General features: G+C 38.4%; 1 protein-coding gene and 1 non-coding gene across 9 annotated transcripts in view; both read right to left on the bottom strand.

Moving 5' to 3' along the window:
• Positions 1 to 26,722, bottom strand: part of POLA1 (DNA polymerase alpha 1, catalytic subunit) — a 349,214-nt gene that overhangs the window by 291,321 nt on the left and 31,171 nt on the right. For all 8 annotated transcript variants that reach the window (XM_037901946.2, XM_037901935.2, XM_043537998.1 and 5 more), the window contains exons 11-24: positions 25,199 to 25,311; positions 24,628 to 24,744; positions 19,168 to 19,242; positions 17,193 to 17,331; positions 13,277 to 13,431; positions 10,725 to 10,809; positions 9,016 to 9,077; positions 8,169 to 8,258; positions 6,668 to 6,784; positions 5,230 to 5,405; positions 4,665 to 4,794; positions 4,074 to 4,193; positions 1,161 to 1,257; positions 58 to 182 (exon numbers count right to left, since the gene is read on the bottom strand). In XM_037901946.2, coding sequence (XP_037757874.1) covers positions 58 to 182; positions 1,161 to 1,257; positions 4,074 to 4,193; positions 4,665 to 4,794; positions 5,230 to 5,405; positions 6,668 to 6,784; positions 8,169 to 8,258; positions 9,016 to 9,077; positions 10,725 to 10,809; positions 13,277 to 13,431; positions 17,193 to 17,331; positions 19,168 to 19,242; positions 24,628 to 24,744; positions 25,199 to 25,311 — 1,601 coding nt within the window. The remainder of the gene's footprint in view (positions 1 to 57; positions 183 to 1,160; positions 1,258 to 4,073; positions 4,194 to 4,664; positions 4,795 to 5,229; positions 5,406 to 6,667; positions 6,785 to 8,168; positions 8,259 to 9,015; positions 9,078 to 10,724; positions 10,810 to 13,276; positions 13,432 to 17,192; positions 17,332 to 19,167; positions 19,243 to 24,627; positions 24,745 to 25,198; positions 25,312 to 26,722) is intronic.
• Positions 620 to 753, bottom strand: LOC114022049. Its single transcript, XR_003566321.1, has one exon.

The following is a 26,722-nucleotide window of genomic DNA, read 5'->3' as shown; positions in this document are numbered from 1 at the left end:
TGAAACACACTGAAGATTTGAACCTCAAATCAGAACACTAATAAAGCACACACAAACCTCTGCCCTTTTCTGTGCATCTGATGACTCTCTCTGCACTGTGGTAAAACATATGTTGAACTCCTGGATAATTGAAGGGTACAAGCTGTTGAAGTCCAGAAGCAAAATAAATGTGTCATAAAAACCTGAAATAGAATACAGAGTAGAAGGTATAATACAGTGTGAGGATCCATATAATTATTCATCCCCACTAGATACCTAATCCAATGCCCATTAAAGCCAAATTAAAGATTTCCATTGAGTTTCAGGGCCCAATTCAGTAACTATAAATAAGAAATTTGACTAATATGGATGCATCTGTGGTGGGGGAGGAGAAGACTTCATACAGTGAAGTGGGGAGGTTTGGGACACGGCCGTGAGTGTCAGAAGTTTTTGCAGGAAAAGAAGTGACCCCCACTCCCATATTACATGGCTGAACCCAGACTAAGCTGAGTGTTCCCAGTCTACACAGTTTTGTAAAAGCTTGAGAAGTAGCTTGGATTCAAAGACCAGTGCACTATGTGATGTGTCTAAGCAACAGTCCTAAGAAAAGGTTCAGATGTGCTATTAGCCAGTGATTGAGGACTGTCAGAAGTGGAACGATCTAACCCCTCTTAACTTGCCAGGGTTAAACAGATAGCTTCTGTATTACTGTAGGATGCTTTTGTACAGTTATCACCACATATAGGAGAAACAAAGAAAAACCTTAAGCATCCACTAGCAAAAATATACACATGCTATACACAACCTAAATACAAAACCCCCTAATTTATCCATGATGCTGCATGAAAGAGATACTACTCTACTGGCAAACAAAATTAAGCATTCTTTCCTGTTTGTACCCAAAATGAAAAGCACATATATAAAAGTTACTTCTGTGTCTATATCCTTACAAGAAAGTTGTGCTACATTGCTTCCCTCCGACCTTCTCAAGATTCTGGCCTAATAATCATCATTCTGGATTCTTTTCCTTTCATATAAAAGGGGTTGCAGATTTTCCCTGCCTTTTGCTTTGAAACTTTTTGAACAAACAGCAATGAAACAGCATTTTAGTTTAGCTGGAGCTAACCTTCACATTTATGACCCGATATACTACTTTGAGCAGTAAAATTGCCAAATCTTACCCACTTTCGGATCCAACACTAGACCCCCAGCATATGCTGCCTTCTTTCTCCCTATCTTTGATTTATTCTGATCTTCAACATCTTCATCTTCATCCACCTGTATTTGGCATAAAAAAATTCCTACATCTAACCTCTATCAAGTTTCTAATTTAGAAGTCTTCATTTACAAAAGAAAAATTGGAATGAGTGGGATAAGAATGGAGTTTTTTTTCTAACAGACATCTACTACATGAATATTTTTATCAATATCCTGATTAAGGCTCTTTCCATCACAAAATTGCACTATGATTCACTGCTCTGGGAAGAGACTGATCACAAAAGATTACACAATCTTTTAGGAATCGTCACCATAGAACAGAGCACTAGTCTATGTTGTGTTTGACACCCAATGGTGGAGAGAAAGCAAAGTTACTTTAAAAGATTATTATTGAATTAATTTAAGCCCAAAATCTAGTTTACAAAAATAGTGTTTTTTAAAAAAAAAAAAAAAAAACCAATACACTTTAGATCAATAGCAATGCTTGCAATTTTTATTCTGATAAGAATTTTTTTTTTGAATTAAACATTGCCTCAGTGTAGTAATGCAAGTAAGGGAGAAAGTCAAACTGATTATAATCAAACCATGAAAGTGACTGCTGCTGTTGGGCATCTCAGCACCGAGAACGTCCCTGGTATAGTCTGAATGTGTTCTCCTGGTGCCGGAGTCGACATGGGTGCTCCCAGGACCAGGCCCAGTATGAACAGAGCGAGTTGCACCACAGTTTGCTCCTTTCTGCTCATGCTTGACACCATCTCAGACTTGGGGGGCTTATCACACAACAACTTTTTCCTGTGCCTCTCTTTGTGTGAGGACACTAAGCTCCTTCCTGAGCTCCTACCCCATTGCTCAGAGCAACCCTTTTTGATGCCCCAGTGCCACTTTCCCAGCAGATATCTTTGAAGTTGCCTATCTGCCCAAGGGACCGCTGGACAATACAGACCTGTCCATTAGACAGGTCTTGAAGCGTAGCTCTTCTGGAGCCAATGCCACCTTTGTGGATCATTCCAGAAGAAAGCGCTTCAGCCTCACATCTTGCGACCTGAAGTCGCTGCAGAGAAAAATAGGCAGCCCAAGCATCTGCTAGGGATACGGGATTCTCCCAGGCAGAATAGGCCCTTGCTATGTGAGTCTTTCAGGAGGATTAGCCCTCAGTCTTCCACAGGTAGTAAGAAGGAACCTAGCTGATGTCCAACCTGCTTAACTGCTCAAGCTAAACTTTCTAAGAATGAGGAGCACAGGGTACACGTGCCTCCCTGCACACCGATAGTCAAGAAAAATCCAGTCTTGCTGTGACACATGGCTAGAAGGGGTTAAACATCCTGCAAAATAAATAACCCTCAAAAGACATGTGGGGAGATAATGTTTGTGGTGTTGTGTATTTAAATATGTATGAGTAGGGTCGACAATGTAATGAACAGTCTCTCTCTATGCTGTATTCTGATCATTCAGAGATCAAAAGAACATCCTAGCATTTAAATGAATTATAAACACAGGATATCTCGGTATTCATCTCTCTTTGAAATGTATAGCAAATAATCTCTGATTAGTGGAGGAACAAGCAAATTGCCTTATGTTAATTCTATAAGTACTGGTGATGTAATTAGGATGACTTTGAAGGACATTCCTTTTGTTCCCTGAGGAACTCCAATTTGCCAAAGAGAACATAAAATTGTATAAAAGATTCTTGGGTCCTGATTCTGTCATCTCAGATCCGCTTAGGCTTCAGCAGGGGAAGCTGGAGTCACGAGACTGAGGTCCCAGTTATGCTGGTATGCCCTGAATATGATATTTGGACATTGGACTATAACCTATGAACTATTTCAAAAATAACTCTTTGCAACTACAACGCTCACCATCTCTGCTATGAATCTGAACCTAAATGAATTAAACTCATGTCTGTATGTATATTGATCTTTTAACCATACTCTCTCTCTCTCTCTCTCTCTATTTTTTAAGAAATTTTAGTTTAGTTAATAAGAATTGGCTGTAGCATGTATTTGGGCAAGATCTGAAACATTCATTAATCTGGGACGTAATGTATTCAATCCTTTGGGATTGGTAAAACCTTTTCTTTTATATGATGAAATACAATTTTCAGAAATCATCATATTTGACTTAGGTACCTGGATGGAAGCCTGAGGCCGGATCACTTTAAGGGAACTGTGTTGTTTGGACTTCTGAATAACCAGTAAGGTAAGAAAGAAGCTGTTTTTGCTGGCTTGGTAAATCTAAGTATTGGAATATCCACCAGCTTTATGGCGATTGCCTGCCCCATTCTTTGTTGTTCACCCTAATTGAATGACCATAGCTGGCCCACACTGGAACGCTGGTCACATTTGCACACAAGCTGCATGCGCACCTATAGTGGGACACGTGTGAAGAAGATATTAAGGAAGTTTTTTCTAAACACCTTATTGGTATCTATAAGGGTCTTTTCAACAAGGGAGAAACTGACTGGTTCACAGAAAAATAAAGGAACTGAGTATATACCACGTACCATTAAATGTACAAATTAAACACAAAAAAACCTGAAAAAATATTTGATAAGATTACTGATCTTGAAAGAAGTTAAGTGCTCCTGTAATTATAATAGGTAAAAAACTTCAGACAGCAATGTGTTTTTTCAAGTTGACAGTGTCCCTTTAAACCACAGGCTTTTCACTTCACACTTAAGACAAACTGTTATTTTATCTTGGAAAAAGTTCTTGTTGATCTGACGTTAAACTATTCCTGTGATTGGACATAATTACTTTTTCATGTTTTCGTAAAGAAAATGATGTGCAAAGGAAAAAGGTATTAGTGTTTTTATAAGAATTTATCTAAAAAAGATCATGGAAGAAGCAAGTCAAAACAAGAATATATTTGGGACCCACCAGCTTCTGCTGAGGCTTTTTAAAAACTTGCTTGTCAGGCACAATATAGTCTCTCTCATAAAAAGCATGAAGCAGCAGGAACTCATTACGCTCCGATCGCCCACCCATCATTGTCCTTGACTATGGAGGAAAAAAACAGAAGAATTCAAAACAAACTGGAGAAACCAAAATATTGATGCACAAAAATGAATTAAGACATAGATTTCAACCAGATACAGTCTTCTCACATATGCTAGTTTCTTCTACAAGGTAAATATCTATTTTCAGGGTTATGTAATTTTGTTTGTGGGGCTTTTGCACCACACATAAACAGGTCTACCAAATGATACAACCATCTGTCCATTTCCACCTAAATATTTTCATAGTACAAACTCTAATGTCAGAAAGAAAAATCCCATGGAGGTCATCTAAATTTGAATGTACTCCAACTAATAGTTTTCATCTCTTTGAAGGACAAATGACGCACACTATTCACAGTGCATAGTTAAGGAATTTACAAGCACTGACTCAGCTGAGGCATTACCCATACCAAACCCAGAAAGCACAAGGCAATAGTTGCTTTTTAGGTGAAGGGAACGAAAAGAAAATTACCATAACATTCCCAGAGATGTTTGTAATCTGCAGGGCTAGTGGAAGAACATTCAGCTCACACATGATCTGCAGAATGAATCTGGCATCTGTCCAGGTGTTCTCCAGCATGTACAGTAAGTGAGACGAATCACTGGGAAGAGAGGGAGAATGGCAAGTTTAAACCTGAAACATGTCGGTATGAATTTTGCAGAAGAGTAGACCTAAATTCTGTATCATGGCTCTAAGAGCTCTTCAGTGTACCTGTGCCAAATTATGAAGCAAACTCATTTAGTTGCAAATAGTAATTCAAGATTAATAGAATAAACAATGTACCTAAAGTAACATTTTCACAATGTAAGGACTAAGCCATGATCAGCAACACTGTTCTGAGAAACAGTGTTTGTAAAATACTTAAGATGAAAAACACAAAAGTATTAGTACCCTGCTACTCAATCCCACATCTGCCTGATAAACCAAGTACAAAATTATAGAGACAAAACTAAATAAAATTAAATGCTGTGCCATTCCCCAACACAGAACTGCATTAAAAAAAAAAACAAAAAAAACAAACCACTGAGCAATATACCTGTACATATTTCTTATCTCTTCTGGTGGAATTGTTACCCTCTCAGTTTTCAAAACCTGATGGACCAATTCAGATAAATGGTAGCTCTTGCAACGAATTAATTCCTTTGCTGAAATTTCCACATCACAGATCATCCGACCACAGGCTGCATTCCTTTCAGCAAAGCCACCTCGACCCTTATCCATGCAAAAAATAATAATAATAATATGTAACATCACATACTCAAATATATGCATACGGGGCTTGATCCAAAGGCCACTCAAGGCAGCTGGAATCTTCCATTTAAATCAATGGGCCTTGGATCAGGTCCTAAAGGAATTTTAGATATATTTCAGCAAAGCCTGTGGATATGAAGGACTGGGCACAGGACTCCCTTTAATAGCTAAGACTCAATCCTGCAAACCCTTACGTATGTGCTTAAATTTTGTTATTATGTAGTCCCATTGAAATTTTACAAATCTCAGTAGCAAAATTAAGCACATGCAGGATCAGGAAACTAAGAATGAATGTCTGGCATGGAATCTGAATTTTTTTTTTTTTTTTTTTTTAAAAAGACCATAATTTTTGCATGTTAACAAGCAGTTTAGTAATTGACAACACAAAAAAGTCATAAAAACAACAAAGGAGGAGAACAAAGACACACTGGTGGGGAAAAACAGGGAATGAAGTGGACACAAGTATCAGCAGAGAGTGTGGTGAAGGGAAGAAGAAAGAGAGAAGAAACAAAATTGAATGTTTAACTTAAAGTGGAATTTTTGCTATCAATTTAATTAAATATTTTAATCGTGTTTATAGCTAATAAAAAGACAAAAATAACTCCTCCCCTTAAAAAAATATTTCATTTGTCTTTCCCCTACCTTTTCCAATTTCAAAGAGAATATCTATGTAGAAGAAGAAAATTCCTTATAAAAAAGAGAAATTAAAACACTGAAGAGTTTTCTGGTTGTGATGAAAAAAAAAAAAAAAAGCATAGGCCTATAAAAAAAAAAAACTATGTAAGAGGGAGGTGCTGTAGTTAAGTATTCAGAATGTCATGTTCTCAGAACAAGAACGTAATAAAACTAGTGAAATATAATTTAACTACTCTCTATGGGATGATTCACCAGTCAATCCAAGCCACATTTTCCCCTCATTATACAGTTGCACTAGACACAAAGACAAAGACATCTTTTCTCTATTACAGTTATTAATCTGTCATTACCACCATCTAGTTGAGAAATGTAAACTAAATTTGCCTAACTTGAAAATTAGTTTAGCTTATTACTGTAATAAAATAGTCATACAAACATTCATTATGTCTGAACTGGGATGCAAGAAATCCAACATGACCAACAGTCAAAATACATCAGAGAGGCATTCAAAATACATTAGCTAAATTAATTCATTTTAATCACATGCAATGTAAAAGAACTTAAGAGAGACTTAAGCAATCTTTTACCCCAAGCTTTGGCATGATGGACCTCCTCAGTCGACCTATCTTGGACCAGTGAGGGACTTTGCACACATTAATTCTCTGCAGCAGCACTTCCAGATCAAAGCCATAAATATTATGACCCTTGCCACAAAAAGAAAGCAACAGAAAAAGGTTATAACAAATGCAAATTAAAGGACTTACTTTCATGTGTTTAAAAAAAAATATAAAGGGCAAAGGAATTCTAATCTAATTGATGGCATCATCAGCATACCTCTTATTGGAAATTCTAAGGGAATTTATTCATCAGCAGTACTCATTAGTCCTGACATTAACAACACTGCTCAGCAGAATACTGAAATAAACTTTGTTTCATTATAATTGGCTCACAGTTCATACAGGTTCTTTCAATTTCATTCTCATGCCTCACAGCTAGTGACAGATCTCAATTTAAATTCTCTATTTAACCACATGTGAAGACATGTTTAAATAATTCCTTCTCCTTCCACTCATAAAACCCTCCAACTACTGATGTAAGTTATATATTCATGGTATCCTAGTAATACCATATTCCATGCAGCATGGTACATAAAGGCAGAGTTCTTACATATTTAAAATCAAACATAGCTAAATAATGCCTTTTAAAGTTCAGAAATGCAAGAGAAACATAACCATTTGTTCCCTGAAGGTACTAGTCCCAATCCTCAGCTGAAACCAGGAAGAACACAGCACAACTCAGGAAGTGGAAATGCAGAAGTATTTTTAAAAGACACCTTTCTGAAGGGTCATTGTGCACCAGGCTTAAGTCAATGGGAACTGCAGGTGCTTAGCTCTGAAAAATCAGGCCACTCAGTTACCTAACTTGCAGTATCCAAAATTTTGAAGTGTTGATATCAGCATTTTCACTGACAGAGTCTTTCCACAACAATTATAAAACTATTAAAGAGGTACATGGATATTTGCTACCAGCCATTATTAATTTTGCCAGCACTGCTCACTTCAGTAATTTGGTAAAAATAAATCTCACATTTCCCATATAAAGCATTTATCAAGTACAAAGAAAGGCTTATTTTGCCACAAAATAAACTTAACTGACCCATGGATTTTTTAAAAAAAATATTTGTGTCTTGATTTTGGTATCAAACTATCCAAATGACATTAACAGAAATTACATGAGTATTTGGACAGATGATGAATAGACCCATAAGTATCAATATTCCACCTTCTCTGGTAAACCCAAAAGCTTCCCCCCCCCCCCCCCCAATTAAGGAAGGTTGTTATTTTTTTAATAATATTTAAAGTGATAAGGGCTACAACATACTCCTGAAGAGCAATTCAATATCACATGTGTAAGTATGTACACCTGCTCTATTTTATAACCACTAAAGCAAGTTAAAATCATGATGCAGAGTGAAATAAATGTAAAAGCTTTAAGGGCACAAAGAAACCAAGAATTAAGTTAACATCTGCCCAGTCAACATATTTCTTAGTTCATATCTATTAAAAAGTCAAGTTAATAGCTACTTACCACAATAATATCTGGGTCAATTTTGTGAATCTTCGCAAGGAAAAAACCTAGCAACGTTCTCTCCGTTGCAGCAATCTCTACGTTAGCGTTCTAAGAGGAGCAAGAGGGAGTACCTGGTTTCAATGACCCAATAAATACTAAAAGTTTAAAATAAAAACCCGATCCTTCACTGATGAGTTACAAGACTACAATAATAATAAACCACTGCAGAGTTTTTTCCTTCATAATTGAAGGCTTCTTGTTCTCATGCACATGACTACAGAAAGCTTTTCTCACATACCCTTTTCTGTTTTGCTTTTGGGTACAAGTGTTTCAAGAATCTTGCTAGAAGTCAGGAACAGCATGACAGTGCTACATATGATATACATAACATTTGCCCACAGGTTTAATATCACACACACAAAAAGAGTAGGTTACATTTTTGTTCTGCCAAACTTTTTAGTGCCTCTTTTAAAATGAAAAGAGGATTTTTTAAAAGAAATTTGGATGGACTTTACCGCACATGAAAATGAGAGACTAACACAACCAGCTTGAAATAAGTATAACAAAATAAAATACAATGTAAACTGCTGCACAAAGCTCTGCCAATGTACCTCAAATCTTACCTGCAACATTCTTCCTGAACCTTCTGAACTGCTAACTGTGCCAAATTATATGACAGTTTTGTAATATAAGTAGTGACAGATCAGCAGGTATGTTTTCAAAGATGATGTAAAGATTTGAATGTACATTTTCAGAGACAAAAGCTAGTGCTAGCCTAGACTGATCCATGTAAAACTCTTCCCCCTCAATTCAAAGGCAGTACCTCAGAAGGCATTCTATTCTGAATGTTAAGAAAATAAGTTACCTTGCTTTTAATGATTTCTTTGAAGTCATAAGGGAAAATACAATCGTTTGGTTTGGAAATAACTGCAAAAGAAATCATAAGTGGTTTGGTCTCATTTGAGCATATGGTATGAAAAACAATGTCATTTGTTAGAAGGGTTTTTTTGGGTAAGATTATCTAAGAGTCTTTGGATCAATGGTCTAGAAGAAATGCTGCCTTTATCTTATTATGTAGTAACAGTGTGCTTGGCACTGTACAAGATACAAAATGAAGTCAAGACCATGCCAAGACTCAACAACTGAATTAAAATGAAGCTATCTACTATAAAACTAAATTTAAGAGTTTAAACTTGATTAAAAAGCTACTTTTCTGGGATGGAAATTGAGGAGTCACTGAACAAGAACAGATAAGCAGAGGACAATCTAATCTAACATCTTGCTTTTAACAGGGACTTCTATAAAAAAGAAGTCTCAGCTATGTTTAAAGAAATTTAAACTCTGCCATGGCTTTTGAGTTAAAATTACATTGATTTTATGTTTTTCAGAGTGGTAGTTATTTTAAAAGAAATTAGCAATAAATAAATCCAATAAAAGTAAAACTATTAGATGTAGGGTTGGCAGAATTAGAATTTTTAATAATTGACAGATAGTATCGGTATATTTTTAAGCATTTATTTCTATTTTTTATTTATTTAAATGTTCACAGTTGTGGGAAATTATGGGGGAAAATCAGGAAAAAAAGAGGAGGGGCAGGCAAAATGATTTAACAACAGTAGATGTTGAGATTCAAAAAGTTAAATCTTTGTAACTGTTAAAACAAATTGTCAACATCCCGTGTTGAAATATACAAATTAATATCCATAAATCATACTCTAGTAAGCTCCCAAGCAGTATTTTTCTTACTTTGCCTATCGTAAATTTTGATCATCATCGATGGAAATATTTTTTCGTCATTTGTGAGAGTGGTGAAATTGATGTTTATCAACCTTTACCAATACAAATCTATTCCTTGCAAGCCTAAACCCTAATTATATGTCATTAGCCATTTTCAAACTGTGCCATGGAGCACTTGCAGTTTACATCCTAGCTCCTGGACCCCTGCCTCTAAGGGCATCCAAAAGTCTGCATGACTATCAGTTGGGATCTGGGGCTATGTAAAGGCATTCTGGGTTGATAATCCCGTTGACCACACCCACATGCTCAACTGTGCATCTTTTAAATTTTCATGTTTCTTAATTTCATATTACTGCCTTGAGATCTCAGTTCAGAATTGAATGAAGCTATTGCTGGCCCACTTCTAGCTGAACTTTTACTTTAAAAGACTGAACTGTTTTTAAATGAAAACTTTTTTTAAAAAAAGCAACAAGCGAGAGGAGAAAGAGGACAGAAAGAGGCAGACGATGTTTGGAGGGAGGTTACTTTGCCTTCATAGACAAACCCTAAGATTTCTACCAAGTAAATGGAATATCAAGTAAGTTTAAAAATAGGGAGGAAACCGTTGGGTAGTGAAAAAATCCACTCACCTCACCTAATTAACTCTCTCCCCACCACCACTCAGGCATCATACCATTACTGCTGACAGACAGTGGGGAAAGCACTGTTCACATATAAATTCTTGCTTGTACTTCTTTCCAATAAACATTTTAAAAATAGATATTAAAAAGAATCAAGTGAAGTTATTGAAGCAAATCTTTAAAATTGCTCTACCCATAACCTGGTCCAGATACTCACCACAGAAGTGTGTCTGGAAAGGAGGCTGAGGAGGTGCTTTATCCAAACAAAATCTTTGATGGACTAGAGCTGCAACAGCCATGATCTACACCAAGAAATGAGAAATACTGTGATAATAAACACACTGATGTGCATCTGCATATTTACATCAGGTTAACAGTATCAAATTGCCCCTTTCCTTCTATCCCTCCACTCTCTTTTGAACAGCCTTCTCCAATTGCTCCTCCTTTTTCAAAAAAGGCAATCGCCTACTTTACGTGAATTGCAGCTGCAAATTGCTGAAGTCTTCAGCATTGTTTATTGATCTTAAGTAGCACAAACCACCTATTGGATTTTGATATCAAATACAGAACTGGGTGGAGAGAGGCAACTCTGCTTCATGAAGGATTTTGGTATTTCAAGACAGTTTTGTTCAGATTTGGAACAAAATTTTGACGTTTTCTGCAAATAGGAAATGAAGCGCCAATGAATGCGGGGACAGAGCCTGTGGTCCCCAACCCTGGGACACTCTGCTAGGAGGACTGCCTCAGTGCCAGGAGCTCTGGGGTGCCAAAAAGACAAAAGCACTCGGCTTCCTGAGGAGCCAGAAGCCTGGAAAAGAGCAGGCTCTTCAGCAAGCCACAAGACCAGCTGTTGAGGAGGTAGGCAGGCAAGCTGGCAGGTTTCGTTGGAACTTGCTCTCCACAGAATGTTTCAATTTTGGTGAATTGGCCAAACTCCGACAAAAAACACTTTGCCGGAATGCTTCTGACCAGCTTTAATAAAAGAGTTTGTGGGAAACAGTACAAATAATCTGCACATATAATCAATACTGGTATCTTGTACTACAGGCTAGTAGGTCAGTATTAGCTTTAGCTTTTTTGGAACTTTATTCTGGTTAATGCAGGTTTTAGAAAGTTAACATGGTGAGAACAACTTGTTAGCATGTTTAAAATATAAAGTTTAAAGCATTTAATTACAGTGGGTAGTATAAAGCAGTGGTGGGCAACCTGTGGTCCGCGGGCCGCATGCAGCCTGTCAGGGTAATCCACCAGCAGGCCACAAGACAGTGTTTACATTGACCAATGGCCAGAGACGTGCTGGCCGCTGGTTCCTGCAGCTTCCATTGGCCAGGAACAGTGATCCGCAGCCACCAAGAGCTGCGGGCGGCCATGTCTGCCGACAGTCAATGTAAACACTGTCTCATGGACCAACAGTGGATTACCTTACGGGCTGCATGAGGCCAGGCCACAGGTTGCCCACCACTGGTCTAGAGTTGTCAAGGTTCCTTCCCCACTCTGAACTCTGGGGTACAGATGTGGGTACCCGCATGAAAGACCCCCTAAGCTTATTTCTACCAGCTTAGGTTAAAACTTCCCCAAGGCACAAAATCTTTGCCCTTGGACTAGGGTAAGCTGCCACCACCAAGCGCTTTAACAAAGAACCGGGGAAAAGGACCACTTGAAGTTCCTCTTCCCCCAGCAATTCCCCCAAGCCCTTACACCTCCTTTCCTGAGGAGGCTTGAGAGCAAACAACTTGAGCACAGACCAGCTTGGGTTTCTTAGGACCCTAAGAACCCAATCAGATTCTTAAAAAACAGAACTTTATTAGAAGAACAAAACAAAGAAAAAAGAAACACTCTGTAAGATTAGAATGGAAGATAATCTCACAGGCAGTCAGATTCAAAACAGAGAATCCCTCTAGGCAAAACCTTAAATTACAAAAAGACACAAAAACAGGAATACACATTCCTCCAGGACAGCAAATTTACAAGCCAAAACAAAGAAAACCTAACGCATTTTCTAGCTAGATTACTTACTAACTTTACAGGAGTTGGAGGGCTTGCATCCTTGATCTGTTCCTGGCAAAGGTATCACAGACAGACAGACCAAAGCCTTTTTCCCCGCCTCCAGATTTGAAAGTATCTTGTCCCCTCATTGGTCATTTTGGGTCAGGTGCCAGCGAGGTTACCTTAGCTTCTTAACCCTTTACAGGTGGAAAGGATTTTGCCTCTGGCCAGGAGGGATTTTATAGCACTGTATACAGAAAGGTGGTTACCCTTCCCTTTATAGTTATGACAAGAGTCTATTGCTGTGGTATTCTATCTTGATAAATAAAAAGTGGCGGCAGCATAACAGCTAGTATGAGAGTTTAAATCTGTTTCCCATTCTGCTTTAAAAATTTGTTTATCAGAGGCAATCCTTTATTTTACCCAGAATACATAATGCTTAAAAGCCACATTATTGGGTGTATATAATCTGTTGTGTGTTTCTTTAAAAGAAAAAGATTTATTTAGTCTTCTATAACCAAAGATTGCATTTCGGGGTGTTTTCCATAAAAAAAACAAAATTTTATATACAAACTGAGACCCTGATCTCTGAGCAGATGGACACATCAGCCCACAAAGGGGTTCACCTGCACAGATCTCACTGCGGAATCAGATCCACAGAATCAGGTCTATTGCAGACATCACAATCGAGGCTTTTTGGTTGCTGAAGTTTTTCCAATTACTAATTCTTACTTAGCATATGCCATAGAAAAAAATCAAACATCACCAAAGCTGATGATTTACCTCATGCTGGTGAGTCTTCACATTCTGAATTGTCCTCATGTTGAGAGACATGATCACAAGAGGAGGAGGAGGAAGATCTTTAACTACATTCACCAAGTCAGGTTTCAGGGCCGTTGCCTCCACCTTACACCAACTGACTGAATGATTCAAGGGCTCTGCAGAAACAAATGAGCCACTTACAAGAATGATAAGGTCATCATGAGGAGAAAAAAAAATGGTTACCTTACAATAACTGGCTCTCCAAGTTGTTCTGTCCATGTGTATCCCTTTAAGTATGCTTGTGAGATGAAACTCATCCAACAGCTGAATACCAGGTTATTAGTGAAACTGAAATGTCACTGAAATGTCCGTGCCCTGCTTGTCCTCGTGTCCCCTAACCAAGGGCAGAGAAGCCGTAACCATCAATCAGTTCCCTTGCTCATTCAGAATCTCCATTTAAGGGAGATTCTGAAAAAACAGGGAAGAAAAGTAGGTTGTAGGATCCACACCGACAAAACATCATGAAAAAACACAGTTACTATAAGGTAAGTAATGTTTTTAATTCTTTGAACATTTGTCCATGTGGATACCACCTCTAGCTGACTGGCAAGCAGTGCCCTATCTGGAAGGTTGAACTGAGGAGTCCAGACTACCACCAACTAATCAGCTATTTTAACACTGCCCTCCCAAATTTGGTATCTGATCTTGCAGCCAGGTCAAGGACATAATGTTTAACAAAAATGAGGGGACTATTTCAAATGGCTGCCTTGCAGTTCTGAGATAATGGGGATACTTCCTTGTCTGCTGAAGCCTGAGCTCTAGTCAAATGACCTGTGATATTTAGAGGAAAAGGAACAGCAGCCATATGACAGAAAAATGAAATACGCTAAGTGATCCATTTAAATAATCTGAGGAAAAAATGGCATGTCCTCTGGAATCACCACTTATAACAAAAAAGGCAGGGGCATTGCTGAAAATGGGCTTTGTCCTGGTCAGGTAGCATAGCAAGACCCTCACTACAGCTAAAATATGAAGTTTCTTCTCCTCTGGATAAGTGTGTGGTTTTGGAAGAAAAAGAGGGAGATTAATATATTAATTTAACTGAAAGTCTGACACGAGTTTGGGAATAAATTTAGGACGGCTTCTCAAAACCATCTTATCTTCGTGGAATGTTATGCAAGAAGGGTTGGCTGTGAGACTTTGGCGTTCACGGACCCTTCTGTCTGACACAGTGGGGATGATAAAAAGATATCTTGAGAGTAAGGTGGTATAGAGTATTCAGAAGAGGGTTCAAAGGGAGGCCTCAAAGGACAATATTATGATCCCATTTGGGAGGTGGCTTCCTAAATCAGTGGGAAGCGGGAAGCAATTCTTAAAAATCTGGATGCAGAAGTGTAAGAAAAAAAACAAACATGATTCTGGGTGGGTGGCATGCCGAAATTGCTGCAAGGTGGGACTGTAACTGAACAGAATGAGAATCCAGAAAAATGTAGATGGATGATATAAGGATCTTGGTAACAGGAATCCAAATGGATCAAGGTTGTGCTGGGCTGCCCAAAAAGAAAATCTTTTCACCTGCGAGGAGTACATTTTTCATTACTCATTAGGGACTCCTGCTTCACTACAGAATTTCTTGTGCATATAACAAACAGTCTCTGTCAGTGGCACTTAACCCAGCCAACATTCAAGCTGTCACGTGTAACAATTTCAAGTCTGGGTTCAATGTGACCGTTGTCCTGTGATATTATTTCTGAACAGTTTGGAATTGCTATTGGAGGCTGAGTTGACATTTGGAAGCGACCCATTAGCCAAAAATGCCTCAGCCAACAAGGAACTATCAGGATCTGCTGCATTCAGACTTTCCATATCATCCTGGATATTAGAGAGAATTGGAGGACATGCATACAGGAGACTTCGATTCCGCCATATGCCATCCACATGGTGGGTAAGCTGGGGCTCTGAAATGAGGGATTCTGGACTGGAGGAATGAATCATCTCCTGATCTTGGAGAGTGATGAGGTGAAGGCTCCCAGCGGCACTGGATGGGGAAGAAAGTATGGTCAGGAAAAGGTCTCCTCTATCTGCAGTGCTGATCTCTCAGGCAACGTCTGTACCAGGAGCTTAGACATTTGAGTCAGTGCCGGATGACGCGCACTCAATAGCAAAAATGGTATGGGAGAAGAGATAACTTCCATCACCAATAATGCAATAACCAGAACAGTTACTGACACTATCAACTGAGGAACTATTTCAATTTTTTGTAGGAATCCGTATCAGATGTAGGGACCAGAGTAGCCTCAGAGCCCTTCGGTGCCAAGAAGAAAGTTGAATCAGTGTCACTTGCCCCTTTAGTATGAGGACTTCACTCTCCTCCAAAGAATTGAGTGTAAAGGAAATAACTCTCCTGAGGCCTCTCAACTTTTCCTTTCTCAAGGAAGTAAGATCAGTACCAGGTTTGATCCAATGTTCTGATCTACCTTAGCGCTGTGTGGAAGAGGCAGTACTTGTCTTTGTTGCTGGAGCAGCTAATAGTACTGAGCACGTCTTTGGCTACCAAGGCTTTTGGCCAGTCAGTCCCGAATTTGACTTCTTACTGATACCAGCCTTTGCAGCTGCATCCTGGATGTCATGGGAGCACACAGACTAAGAGGTGGAAAGTCCCATCTTGGAGTTCCATGCCCATTCTTGTGGGTCTGAAATGCTCCTCACAGGCTGCTCCAGAAGACACAATTTTAGCCTCTCTCAATTTTCTTGTTCTGGAGAACGGACAACTAGCAGATGGAGTATCAATTAGGTACAAGGCTCTCACCAAGACAAAAACAAACTGTCTGGAAGGGGAATAAGCCAGTCACAAGATGGGCAGGATTTGAAGCTGCTATTTTAGGTGGTTGTGGCACAAGGTGCTGAGAGAAAATAAGGTGTTTTTTTAAAAACACAGAACAAATAAAGAAAAAGTTGAAGAAAACACAGGAGATATTTAAGGAATTAACCCTAACAAGCTAGATAAGGATAGAGAACGGATTACAGGGCAGCAGGCAGACGCTGCCTGGTTCCATCTCACTGCCAAAGCTGGTAAGAGGGAACTAAGAAATGGTTGCAGCTGCTCTGCTCTTTATGCCCTGTGGTTGCTGGGAGCATGAAGACATGTAGGGAGAAGGCATGGCTCCAGAGACACTAATGTTTAAAGATTCTGAATGTGTACGAGGTGCACATGCACACAGAGTGGGATCTCCACAGACAAACACTCAAACAATGACCTAAGTTGAAAGCACACTGGGTGTTTCCAACCATGTTATTTTGTATAAACTATTGATGGAGTAATTTGTACTGGGTGTTATCCAGAAACAGTTCCAGAACTCAGAGTAAAGTTAAAATTAAACACTTATGATCAAACACGGTCTCTGGGCCAAGCATGGCGATTGCCTAAATTCCTGTAACATTTTACACTGTGGCATTACTGGAGCTAAAAGGACACTCAGAACCATTTAGAAGTTCGGTCGCAGAATCAAATCAATTTTTTCCTTCCCTCTCCTCTTTAAGGGGGGGTATCACAAGAAGCCCAGTTACCTTACTACTGTGGTGCCGTTGCCCACTCTTTGTATAAAAAGTGACATTCTGAAGGATCAAGTCCCAAAGAGCACAAAACAGAGAGTACAGAATTGGGGGGAAAGGGTGAAGGAAGCGAGGGGAGAAATCAGTTCAAGAGCTGTCAACATTGAAAAGAGACCAATTAAGCAAATCTTGCTTGCCTCTCAAAATAAACTGCTTTCTAATAGGTCCTGTTTATGAAATCTAAACATTGCTTCTCAGAATACTGCCCTCAAGAACTTCTAAAAGATTTGACAAAATAGAACTGTACTGGTCAACCCATCTACCATCCCCCTCCAAATTTATTTTTCAGCAATTTATTAAGTATTTGACATGCAAATCCTCATACGTGGATTTTTTATTTCCAGCCAGCATGGCCCTTTGATCTTCCTACTCATCAAAAGAAGTTCCAGGCTAGAAGTGTTAGTTCCAAATACATGAGAAAACGTCTCTCCTTTCAGATCTTGAGGAAGCCGGGGGAATTCAGCCTGACATAATCAAAAGAAAGGGATAAGTCATTTTATTTTAAAAAAAAAAAAAAAGGCATATCAACATATTATGCTCAAGCAGTAGTATAAACAAACTAAACCATATCTGAAATGTGCCAGTTTCACATGAGTGAAACTCCATCACATCAGAGTGTAATATAGCAACCCAAGAAGTATCAGACTATTGTTTTAATAAAACTCTGCATAAGTAGGTTTTGGTGGATTCCATTTTTATCAGTAAATATCTGCAAACGTCAATTTCACTGAACTTACACAAACCAATGAAAAAGTATTCCCAACAACAACTGAAATGTACCGATATGAAAAGTAAGAAAAATGCTGCTTGAGAACTTAGAGTCAGAATCCACTGAATTTTAAATTAGGGTTGTTACAAACTAGTGAATGAAAAGTAAAAACAAGTATGGTTTGTTGATTTAAAGATATTTACTCTGTATATTTTGACATGTGATGTTAACAATTTGTGTTTTCATGATTTATAAAGCTTAACTTTTTGAAACTCAAGGTCTACTGTAATTAAAAAATTGTCTGGCCTCTTCTTTAATTTTCCGCAACTGTGAAAATTTAAATAGGAAAAAAAAAGAAGAAAAAAATCCTTAAAAATAAACCCATATTATCTGTGGAAATTATATATTAAAAAAAAAAAAAAGGAAAATCTGCAAGTCTACACATAAGCCAGGAAATTGATCCAAAAATGTAAATGCCAAAATCTGTGTCCATATAGGAAACAAGACTGTGTTGGTATCAGCCATGACCCACATAACTCAACATTTTTAATATAGAAACTGCTTAAGTAAATACTGCAAGTTAATTATATCGTTTTATGCATCTGACAGCTTTCCAGCTACAGCCACTGTTTGCAGACCAATAAGATTAGAATGCTCCTGAAGTGCTAAAGCAGCATTTTGGGCAGCTAACATGCATTTACTTCACCCTTCAGATATGACCTTAATCCCTGCAAAGTGGCTGAATGCATTAAGATGGTGCCTTTAATGTCCCCTTCTCAGCAATTAACAAAATGTATTTAGAAGGGAACACTGTCAATTTGAAACCTTGTCAGTTTTTTTTTTTAAAATGATTAAAATTTATGTTACTATCCCTGTCCCAGAGTCCCGCTGGGAACTTGTGGGTCTGTCACTCCATTTCCCTCATTTCTAAAGAAAGTTTCTCTTGCCCAAGAGCCTCATAAAAGACCAATACAAATGATTAAACTGACTACACACAAATGTCCTGCTATCACAAGGCACTTAAGCATATGCCTGATTTTAGGCTTGAGAACAGTCCCCTGTGGGTGTTTAAAGTTACACACATTCAAATACATTGTTTAACTGAGCCCAAATGGCACAAAAGTAAACAAAAAAATAAAAAAGAAAGCCTGACTAATCAGGAATAGATACCTCCATAATTAATAAGTCATTAACATTGATGGATGAAATTATTGTTTTAATTTCATCACGTTTTATTTTGGGGGGAGTGCAGCTAACACCGAGATATATAGAAAGCTTTAGTAGATCTATGATATACGGATTTAAAATGTTTTAATTTGTTATTCACTTTCAGTTTCATTGTAATTAACTAGCTATGGCAGGGACTGGCCAGCACATCAATGATATAAGGAAAACAAGCAAACGAAAAACACTAAGTTAAATAAGCTCCAAAAGACAAATTTTAGAAATAAAAAGCAACTAGTTTACACGTTGTGAAGTGGGTGTAGCCATAAATAAGGACAAAATTATGTTAATATATGTACTTAAATAAGATTAAGTTCAACAGAACTATTCCAGTGATGTGGCCTCTGATCAGATTAGTTTTACTCACCAGGTACCTAACTTCTAGGTAGTCAGACTTCACTGGAACATCCGGGATCTCAAAAGCATAATTCTTTTCAACTTTCTATGCAAAAGAAATACATTTTAAATACTATGTATTAGGCGCTAAGATTTTTTTAAAAATATCAGTATACTGAACATTCTTCCCAATAAGAGAAAGAAAGGAATAAAAACCAAACGTGATGCAAATGCTCATTCATCTGATCTCATTACTCTCCTTACAGCAGCTAAATAAAGCAGCAGCTTTATTATTGGACAAGTAGGTCTCTAACGTCATGTTCATAAGCTACCAGCGATGCTAAAGCAGGCTCCAACCACACTTAGTCCTTGTCTACACTCCACTTTTAGCGTTAAAACTTTTGTTGCTCAGAGGTGTGGGGGGAAAAAAAACCACACCCCCAAATGACAAAAGTTTTAATGATGAAAAGCACCAGTGTAGACAGCTCTCCATCCCTCGTTGGGAGTGGTTTTATTTGGTCGTCAGAAGAGCTCTCTCCTGGCGACAAAGAGTGGCTACGCTACATGCCTTACAATGGCACGGCCGTAGTGGCACAGTCGTGCTGTTGTAAGGTGCGCAGTGTAGATATAGCCTTACTGTTCAAAACTATGTTAAAATTTCCTGGAGGCTAAGGATTCCGGATTTGCACGGCTAACCTATGCTGTTGCACCAGCTGGAGAACAGCACATTGCAGCCATTATGCAAATGGATGGTGAGGAGTCACTTGCGGCGTGTGTTATTTGTATTGCCAGAGGTCCAACTGGCCCTAGTCATAAACCAGGACTCCACTACTGTCTTGTCTTTTTTAAACACATAGACAGTTCAAACCACTTCTTGTGGATTTAACCTATGGAGTAAAAGAGAGCATGTGAGCCTCTCTGATCATAATTACAGTGACGTGCAAAGAGCCATAAAAATGCTATCTGCCCATTAAGTGTTCCTTTCAGAGATTAGACATGGAGAAGCAATGATTGGCTGATAAGTTTCAGACTGGAGTCATGTTGCTTTCAAATTGATTTGTCAAGAACTTGCCCAACTTGGCTTGAACAGGCTCCATTCCTGCCACAATCAGTGGTAGGTGTATGGGGAAAATGCTATGCCTTACAGAGTCTACTCACAATCCCAAGTTTGGTGTTGGCAAAGCTTTGATGGGCACATATAAAATTACTGCCACAAGCAATGGTGTGCTAATGCCAGATGTCATCACTTCTCACAGCATCTCCAATATAACCAATGATTTAAGTTACTGTTATTTCCAGTAGCAGCCAGAGTGTCCGAGAAGCCCCGCTCGGCCCACATAAAAGGTGGCATGGCAGGAACTTCCCAAGTGTGACGGTTCTGTTGGCAAAGCTTACCCTTTACTGTCTTTGTGTTCTGTACAGCACCTAGTACAATGGGGTCCCGGTTCATGAGTAGAGCTTGTAGGTGTTACAATAATACATATAATTCTCTCTCACTATCTAATACCTATTATATTTTTTCAAAGTGTTACAAAAGTCACTCTACTTGGACAATTCTGTGTCCAAGAAGTTACTCCCAGCACAAAATTAGCTCTCCCATACATCCATTTTGGATCATCTTTTAAAGTTTCCCAGATTGATTCTAAGACTTTACAGTTTACTTTTTTAAAGCACGCACTTCCTTGATTGAAGTTATCTTCCCTTTGTTCCAATATAAATTATCGGGTCATGGACTAGATGTAGTTCTATTGAGCGGGTCACATCAGTTTGGTATGTAGCAATATTTTCACTTAAATATTTTCAATCATTTTTTTAGGAGAGGTTTTTGAGCAGTGCTGCTGCAAAAGGGCAAGCGCTGGCAGCTATCAACTGAAATTTACAGGATTCTTGTCAGTTTCACCGCTGCTATTCAGAAAATCTTGTCAGTTTTACTACTGCTAATCACATCAATTTCAGTCAGCAGCTGTTGGGGTATCCAAGATCATATTTTGTTTCAGAAACATCATGTGTCAGTGTTTCCAAAAATGAAACTTATGGAATTTCCAGTTTCTGGGAAATTTCAATTTTTGATCTGAACTGGAACAAAACCAATATTTCCCACAAACCAGAAATCCTGAGTTTCAGCCAGCTCTGCACATAGCCACTGTAGCTTTACCACTTCAACATGAAAACAAAGCAGATTAATTATTTCCTCCATTATAATCAATTTATTCTGAAAAAGGCATTGGTATCTGAAGTCATCTTGCTATAAAATTAATGAAAACTTCCTCCAAGTATTTCAAAAATAGCACTGTTAATGGAGGAACTGAATATAAAACATTAAAGCTACAGGACAAAATTTTAGAGCCAATCCTTTTTTTAAAAAAAGTCATTGTTTAAGCCTAATGGCCTTCTCCTAATGGCCTTGGAGAAGCTAATTTACTATTTTAAAATCGACTTCAAGGAAAGCTGTATTTGTTTCTTAGGCCTGATCCTGCAGCTCCATTGAAATCAAAGGCAACTTGAGCGAGAAGAATTTCAAAGAATTAGCAAACTTTCATAGACTAGAAAGCAAGCCTTTTACTACTGTAGTTTTGTTTATTGAAAGATAAAGAACAGGCCAAGCATGTTGTAATACTGAAGTATTAATGCCTCAATAAAAGGCATGTTCTTTGAAAAAAGTTCACAAAGATGCAAATCCTATGATTAAAGGTATTAATTTTTCCCATCTTTTTTGGCAATGCAGGAACTATGATTAGCTAAAGTTTGCTTATGTAGTGTTCAAAGCTTTATAGGAGACCATTCCCCCTAGCCTCCCCCAGCTAGCTAAAGTCTTAATATACAGAGAAAAGTCTATTCAGACCTGGTAGCAAATTCCCATCTGAACAGTAAGATACAACATTTGCTTGTCCTCTCTCAGACCAGTATTTCGTCTTCACACAGAAGGCCTCTGTTTGATATCTTGCTATGCAATGAACAAAGCTATCGTCATCATGTTGAAATACAGGCCTGTCTATACGGACAAGACTTGTACTGGGGTAACTGCAACACCCAGTTTAGACACACTGCGTCTGTATAAAAGAGGGTTTTGCACTGTGGCTTACCCCACTTTCAAACATCTATAATCTCTACCTGCAGTTGTATCTTTATTTTAATCTTTATCATCTCTTCCCGTATCATCTTTTAACTGTCACTTTGCACGCGCACAAGTTTTTTTTTTTGTTTTTTTGTTTTTTTAAAAAAAAGTTCTTCTGATCCTTCAGCACCTTTTCAAAGGACAATCCAAAGCATATGCTTCCAAGTCACTGTTATTGAAGCCCGCTTCATTAAACTTTAGTTATTTTCTCAACTTCAGGGTTCTTCCTGAGCAGTGAGCTACCATATCCTTGCTGTACACCCAATCTTAAACTACCCACCTACATCTCCCATTTACAAGTACATTATAATGAGAACACACAAGTAGAAACAGTGAAAAAAATTCAAAGGTAAACTTGTCAGAATTATTTTGATCATAAGAAATTCTGAAACAGATGAAATATGTGTTGTGGAATGTGCCAAAGAATCATACAATCTGTCCACTATTGAAGGCTGAAAATACTGCACTGTTACATATTTGCTGCACAGATGTATGATATTTATTGGGTGAACTTGCTATTTAAGAGGCATTTGGGAAGCACTTGCATTTCCATCATGCTTTAGAACATTTAGAGTTGTCCATCAATATTTTGATTTTCCCCTCATTTTACACACCTGTGTTTTTATTCATTCTTCCTCTGTCTTCCTCTGCCTTTCAAACCACTTGCCAAACATTTTACACAAGGGTATAATGACAGCACTGATCACTAATCCAAGAAAATCAAAACTAATCCCAAAGTTATACTGTAATTCTTTGTGAACTCTCAACTTGATACTCCAAGACACTCCAAAAAGTAGGAAGAGCCATCTGACCACTTAATTGAAGAAACATGATGCTAGCATTGCACTCATCTTCATCCAAGTCTGGACTGCAAAGACACACTTGCATTTTATCCACACATATTAAAGAGGGAAAAGGGAAAGAAAAGTTAATGAGTGTTTGTGAAGTGATTGAATAAGCTTCCTCACACAGCTCAAGCAATGCTCTTCAGTCCAGATTTGTGATGCCCTTGCTAGCACAATTTCTGTGTATTTTGCTTTGCAGAACTGTACCTTTATGAACAGATTCCTCTGACACCAATTCTCTATCCCACATCACGTCTGCCTCTATTTTCCGATAGAGCAACCTTTTCTGCTTCACCATTCTCTTAACTACTTGTGGAGTGGCCCAAATACGTAGAGGAATCACAAATGTCAAGCACAACTAGGGATCCAATGAACAGTTTAGATCTCAAGATGGCATCCTAATTCCCACAAAAAGCGAACGTTATCTGCCTTATTAATGGTTTGCAGTACAGTAGTGTCTAGAAGCTCCAGCCAAAATCAGGACCCCCTAATATGCTAGGCATTGTACAGTCACATAATAAACAGTTCCTGCCCAAGAGAGCTTAAAGTCTAAAGAGAAAAACAACAGATAAAAAGTGGAAGGGAAAAAATAAGCAACAAGGTGAAACAATTTGTTCAATGTCACAGCAGGTCAAGGGAAGAACCAAATTTTGAGTCCTAGCCCAGTGCCCTATCCAGAGGGCCACAGGTGGTTTTCCCTCTTGTGCTCAATATTCATTACAAAAATTAGGATGTTTAAGAGAAATGAATATTGGCAGTCCAGGAATCAGTACTGTGAGCATCACAAAAGGACTGCCATTTAGTTGCTAGCTCACCTGGGCATGTACATTTTCTCTATTCTAATAAGCGAAGCCATATTGTGTGTATCCCTCAGCAAGCTTTGGGCAAAAAGTGCATTACAGTAAACAGGAAGTGCTACATAAATGTAGTACGCTGACTTCTAGTATATGTGGCAGAGATGGGGAGGAAGAAGGAAGACCCTGAAACAGTTCCATTAGCAGTTTGGGGTCCACAATATAGAAACAAAACTGATTCACAAAGTTGTGTTGGCTAAAACTGTTCTATTAACTAATCCGTTGGCAGGATTTTAGCAGGGTTTGACATTTATAATCATGATGGCACGTATACAAACTGTTTGGTCATAACCATATTTGAAAACTGTTTTCAATGTAACAAGTCGTAGTATGAAAAGTCAGGATACAGCCTTAGATCTCAAAGAAAGCTGACTTCTCACAGAGATCATCCTGCTGACCTTTTATCAACATTCTGCCATTAATCATATTTGCTTTGGGGTTAAAATTCTGTTCTATACTAGGCCCATCTCCAAACTCTGCTTCACTTATTCTTGAGTTGAGAAAGATTCAGTCAGTCACTGCCTGGCTGTTACAGGAAAACATACACATACACGCCAGTTATAACTTTGCCTTTTCCACCCACACACCAACCAGCATTGCTATCCACTGAAAGTTTTCTGCCCTCCGAAAACAGAAAAATAGGAGGGGATTGAGCATGATGTACAAGAGACACAAACCTTGGATCTGAACTTCATGATCTTGTATTTTACAGCAATCTGGTCATTAAATTCTTGGTAGACATTCATCATAGTCACAGGATTCTCCGTCTCTTTACCAGAAGTTAGGTCCATTTGCTTTAAAGAGAGTCAAATCAAATTATTTCATTTACAGATTCTGACAACAAACATTAACGAAATTAACAAGCCAACAAAATTCAGAGTTGTTTTAATGGGTAAACTTGACATACAATCAAAGCTTGTAGCCAAGGAATATTATGGCACCAAAATATATTAGTTCATAAAACATCAAATTTATGAAATACCACTGAAAACAGAGGACTTGGAAACTTAACATGGTAAGCAGGAGGTCACTCAAGAAGACTGCCACCATTAGTTTCAGGTAAAGGAACTGCCTTTTTCTTAGCCACGTCATTATAGCTTGAAAATCAGGGATAGTCTACTCTGCTTTTCGCATGATGAATATCACATTTGCAATAATCAGCACAGCCTGTTTCAGCCATGTAAACAAGTCAAAAGGCATTTTACTTCAATAGCTTCCTAACAGCAGCCCACTGAAATTCAGGCCTACCATCTCACGTGGCAGTAGATAGATAGTTCTCTCAATATTTTTCACTGTCACACAACAGCTGACATAGGTCTCTGCTGATTCAATCCACACTTTACCAAACAGAAATACCACACCTGAGAAAGGAAGAGAAGACTAGATATTAGGGAACCAAAAATTCTCAAAGATGCTGCTAGCAGAAAAGCTGCCATTTTAAGTATAACTAAATAAAGATTAATTCATCCCCAGGACCAAAGTAATTTCCAATGTGTAGTCCTTGAACAGTTCCATCTGCTGACAGTGCTCTACAAATATCTAAGCAATCGCTTTATAAACCTAGTACTTATGTGGTCCTTCACTATACCTCCAACACTGTGGTAACCAAGCAATGCCAAAGACAGAAGATGGTATCACACCACTATCTTCTATTCTCAGAGTTCTATTCTTATAGCTTCTCATTCCCCCTAAATTGGTTTAAGAGCTTCAAAAAATCTTTTTAAAAAAGTAGGTGAAGAAAGAAAATGCTGAAATGTGTGCGATATCAATCACTCCTTAAAAGGCTCAAACCATCTAACACTCCTCCATCTGGAAGGTAACCAAGACAATGAAGCCTTTTCCTTACTCAGTTCTCCAAGATTAAGACTCCTTTGTACCCAATGAAGTCGGTGGAAGGCCTTCTGCAATCCACTGAAAATTTCACTTAATAGTATTTATCAGCTTCAAAGTCCCAAACTTACGAATTTTAGCAGCAATAATTCCCATAGTAAAATCCAGAAAGTTTTATATTTGACAATTCACTACTCAAAAAAAATAGCACACACAAAAAACAAGACCCCACAAGTACAACAATCTTTCCTACAACTCCAGGTCAATGAAATAAATGAAATAATTCCCCTGCCCCAAGGGCTCTCTTGCACGGTGCTGGTCACTTGTCTTTTTCAGTGTGTATACGGGGCCACTAGGAGGGTTAGTGAGGAGAGTTCATTGCATTCAGTATGCTGAAGGTACCCAGCTCTACATCCCCATCACATTTGACTCTTCTGGAACAATGGGATGCATTTCCCAGTGCCTAGAAAACTTAGGTCTTGTATGACAGCTAGCTGGTTGTGACTCCATCCAGGTAAGAGAGAGAGAGAGAGAACAGTGAGGCTAGGCGAAGCAACTGGAAGTTGGTGGAATTTACATCAGTACCCCTCACAAAGGGAGTGCGACAATACAGGTGGACAACTTGGGGATGCTGTTAAATTCAGGGTGCTCCTGGATGTCCAGGTAACAGGTGTAGCCAAAACAGCTTTTTCACCAATCTTTTCTTTTCATTGTGGACCTTGCCACAATTATCCACATTTGTGTCACCGCAAGAGTAAGGTATCACGAACCAGCTATAATGCACACTACATGGAATTACACCTTGGAAACATTTGAAAACTGAAGCTAGCACAGAATGCTGCAGCCAACTTAAGTGGACTTGTAAGATGGGAGCACATTAAACCAGCTTCTGGGTAGAATTCAGGAGTTTGGTTTTAACTAGGCTTGGAAGGATTACATTTT

Source organism: Chelonia mydas, chromosome 1 (genome assembly GCF_015237465.2).
Source record: "Chelonia mydas isolate rCheMyd1 chromosome 1, rCheMyd1.pri.v2, whole genome shotgun sequence".
NCBI lineage: Eukaryota > Metazoa > Chordata > Testudines > Cheloniidae > Chelonia > Chelonia mydas.
The sequence above is the reverse complement of the archived record's forward strand: the minus strand, read 5'-3'. Positions and strand labels throughout refer to the sequence as shown.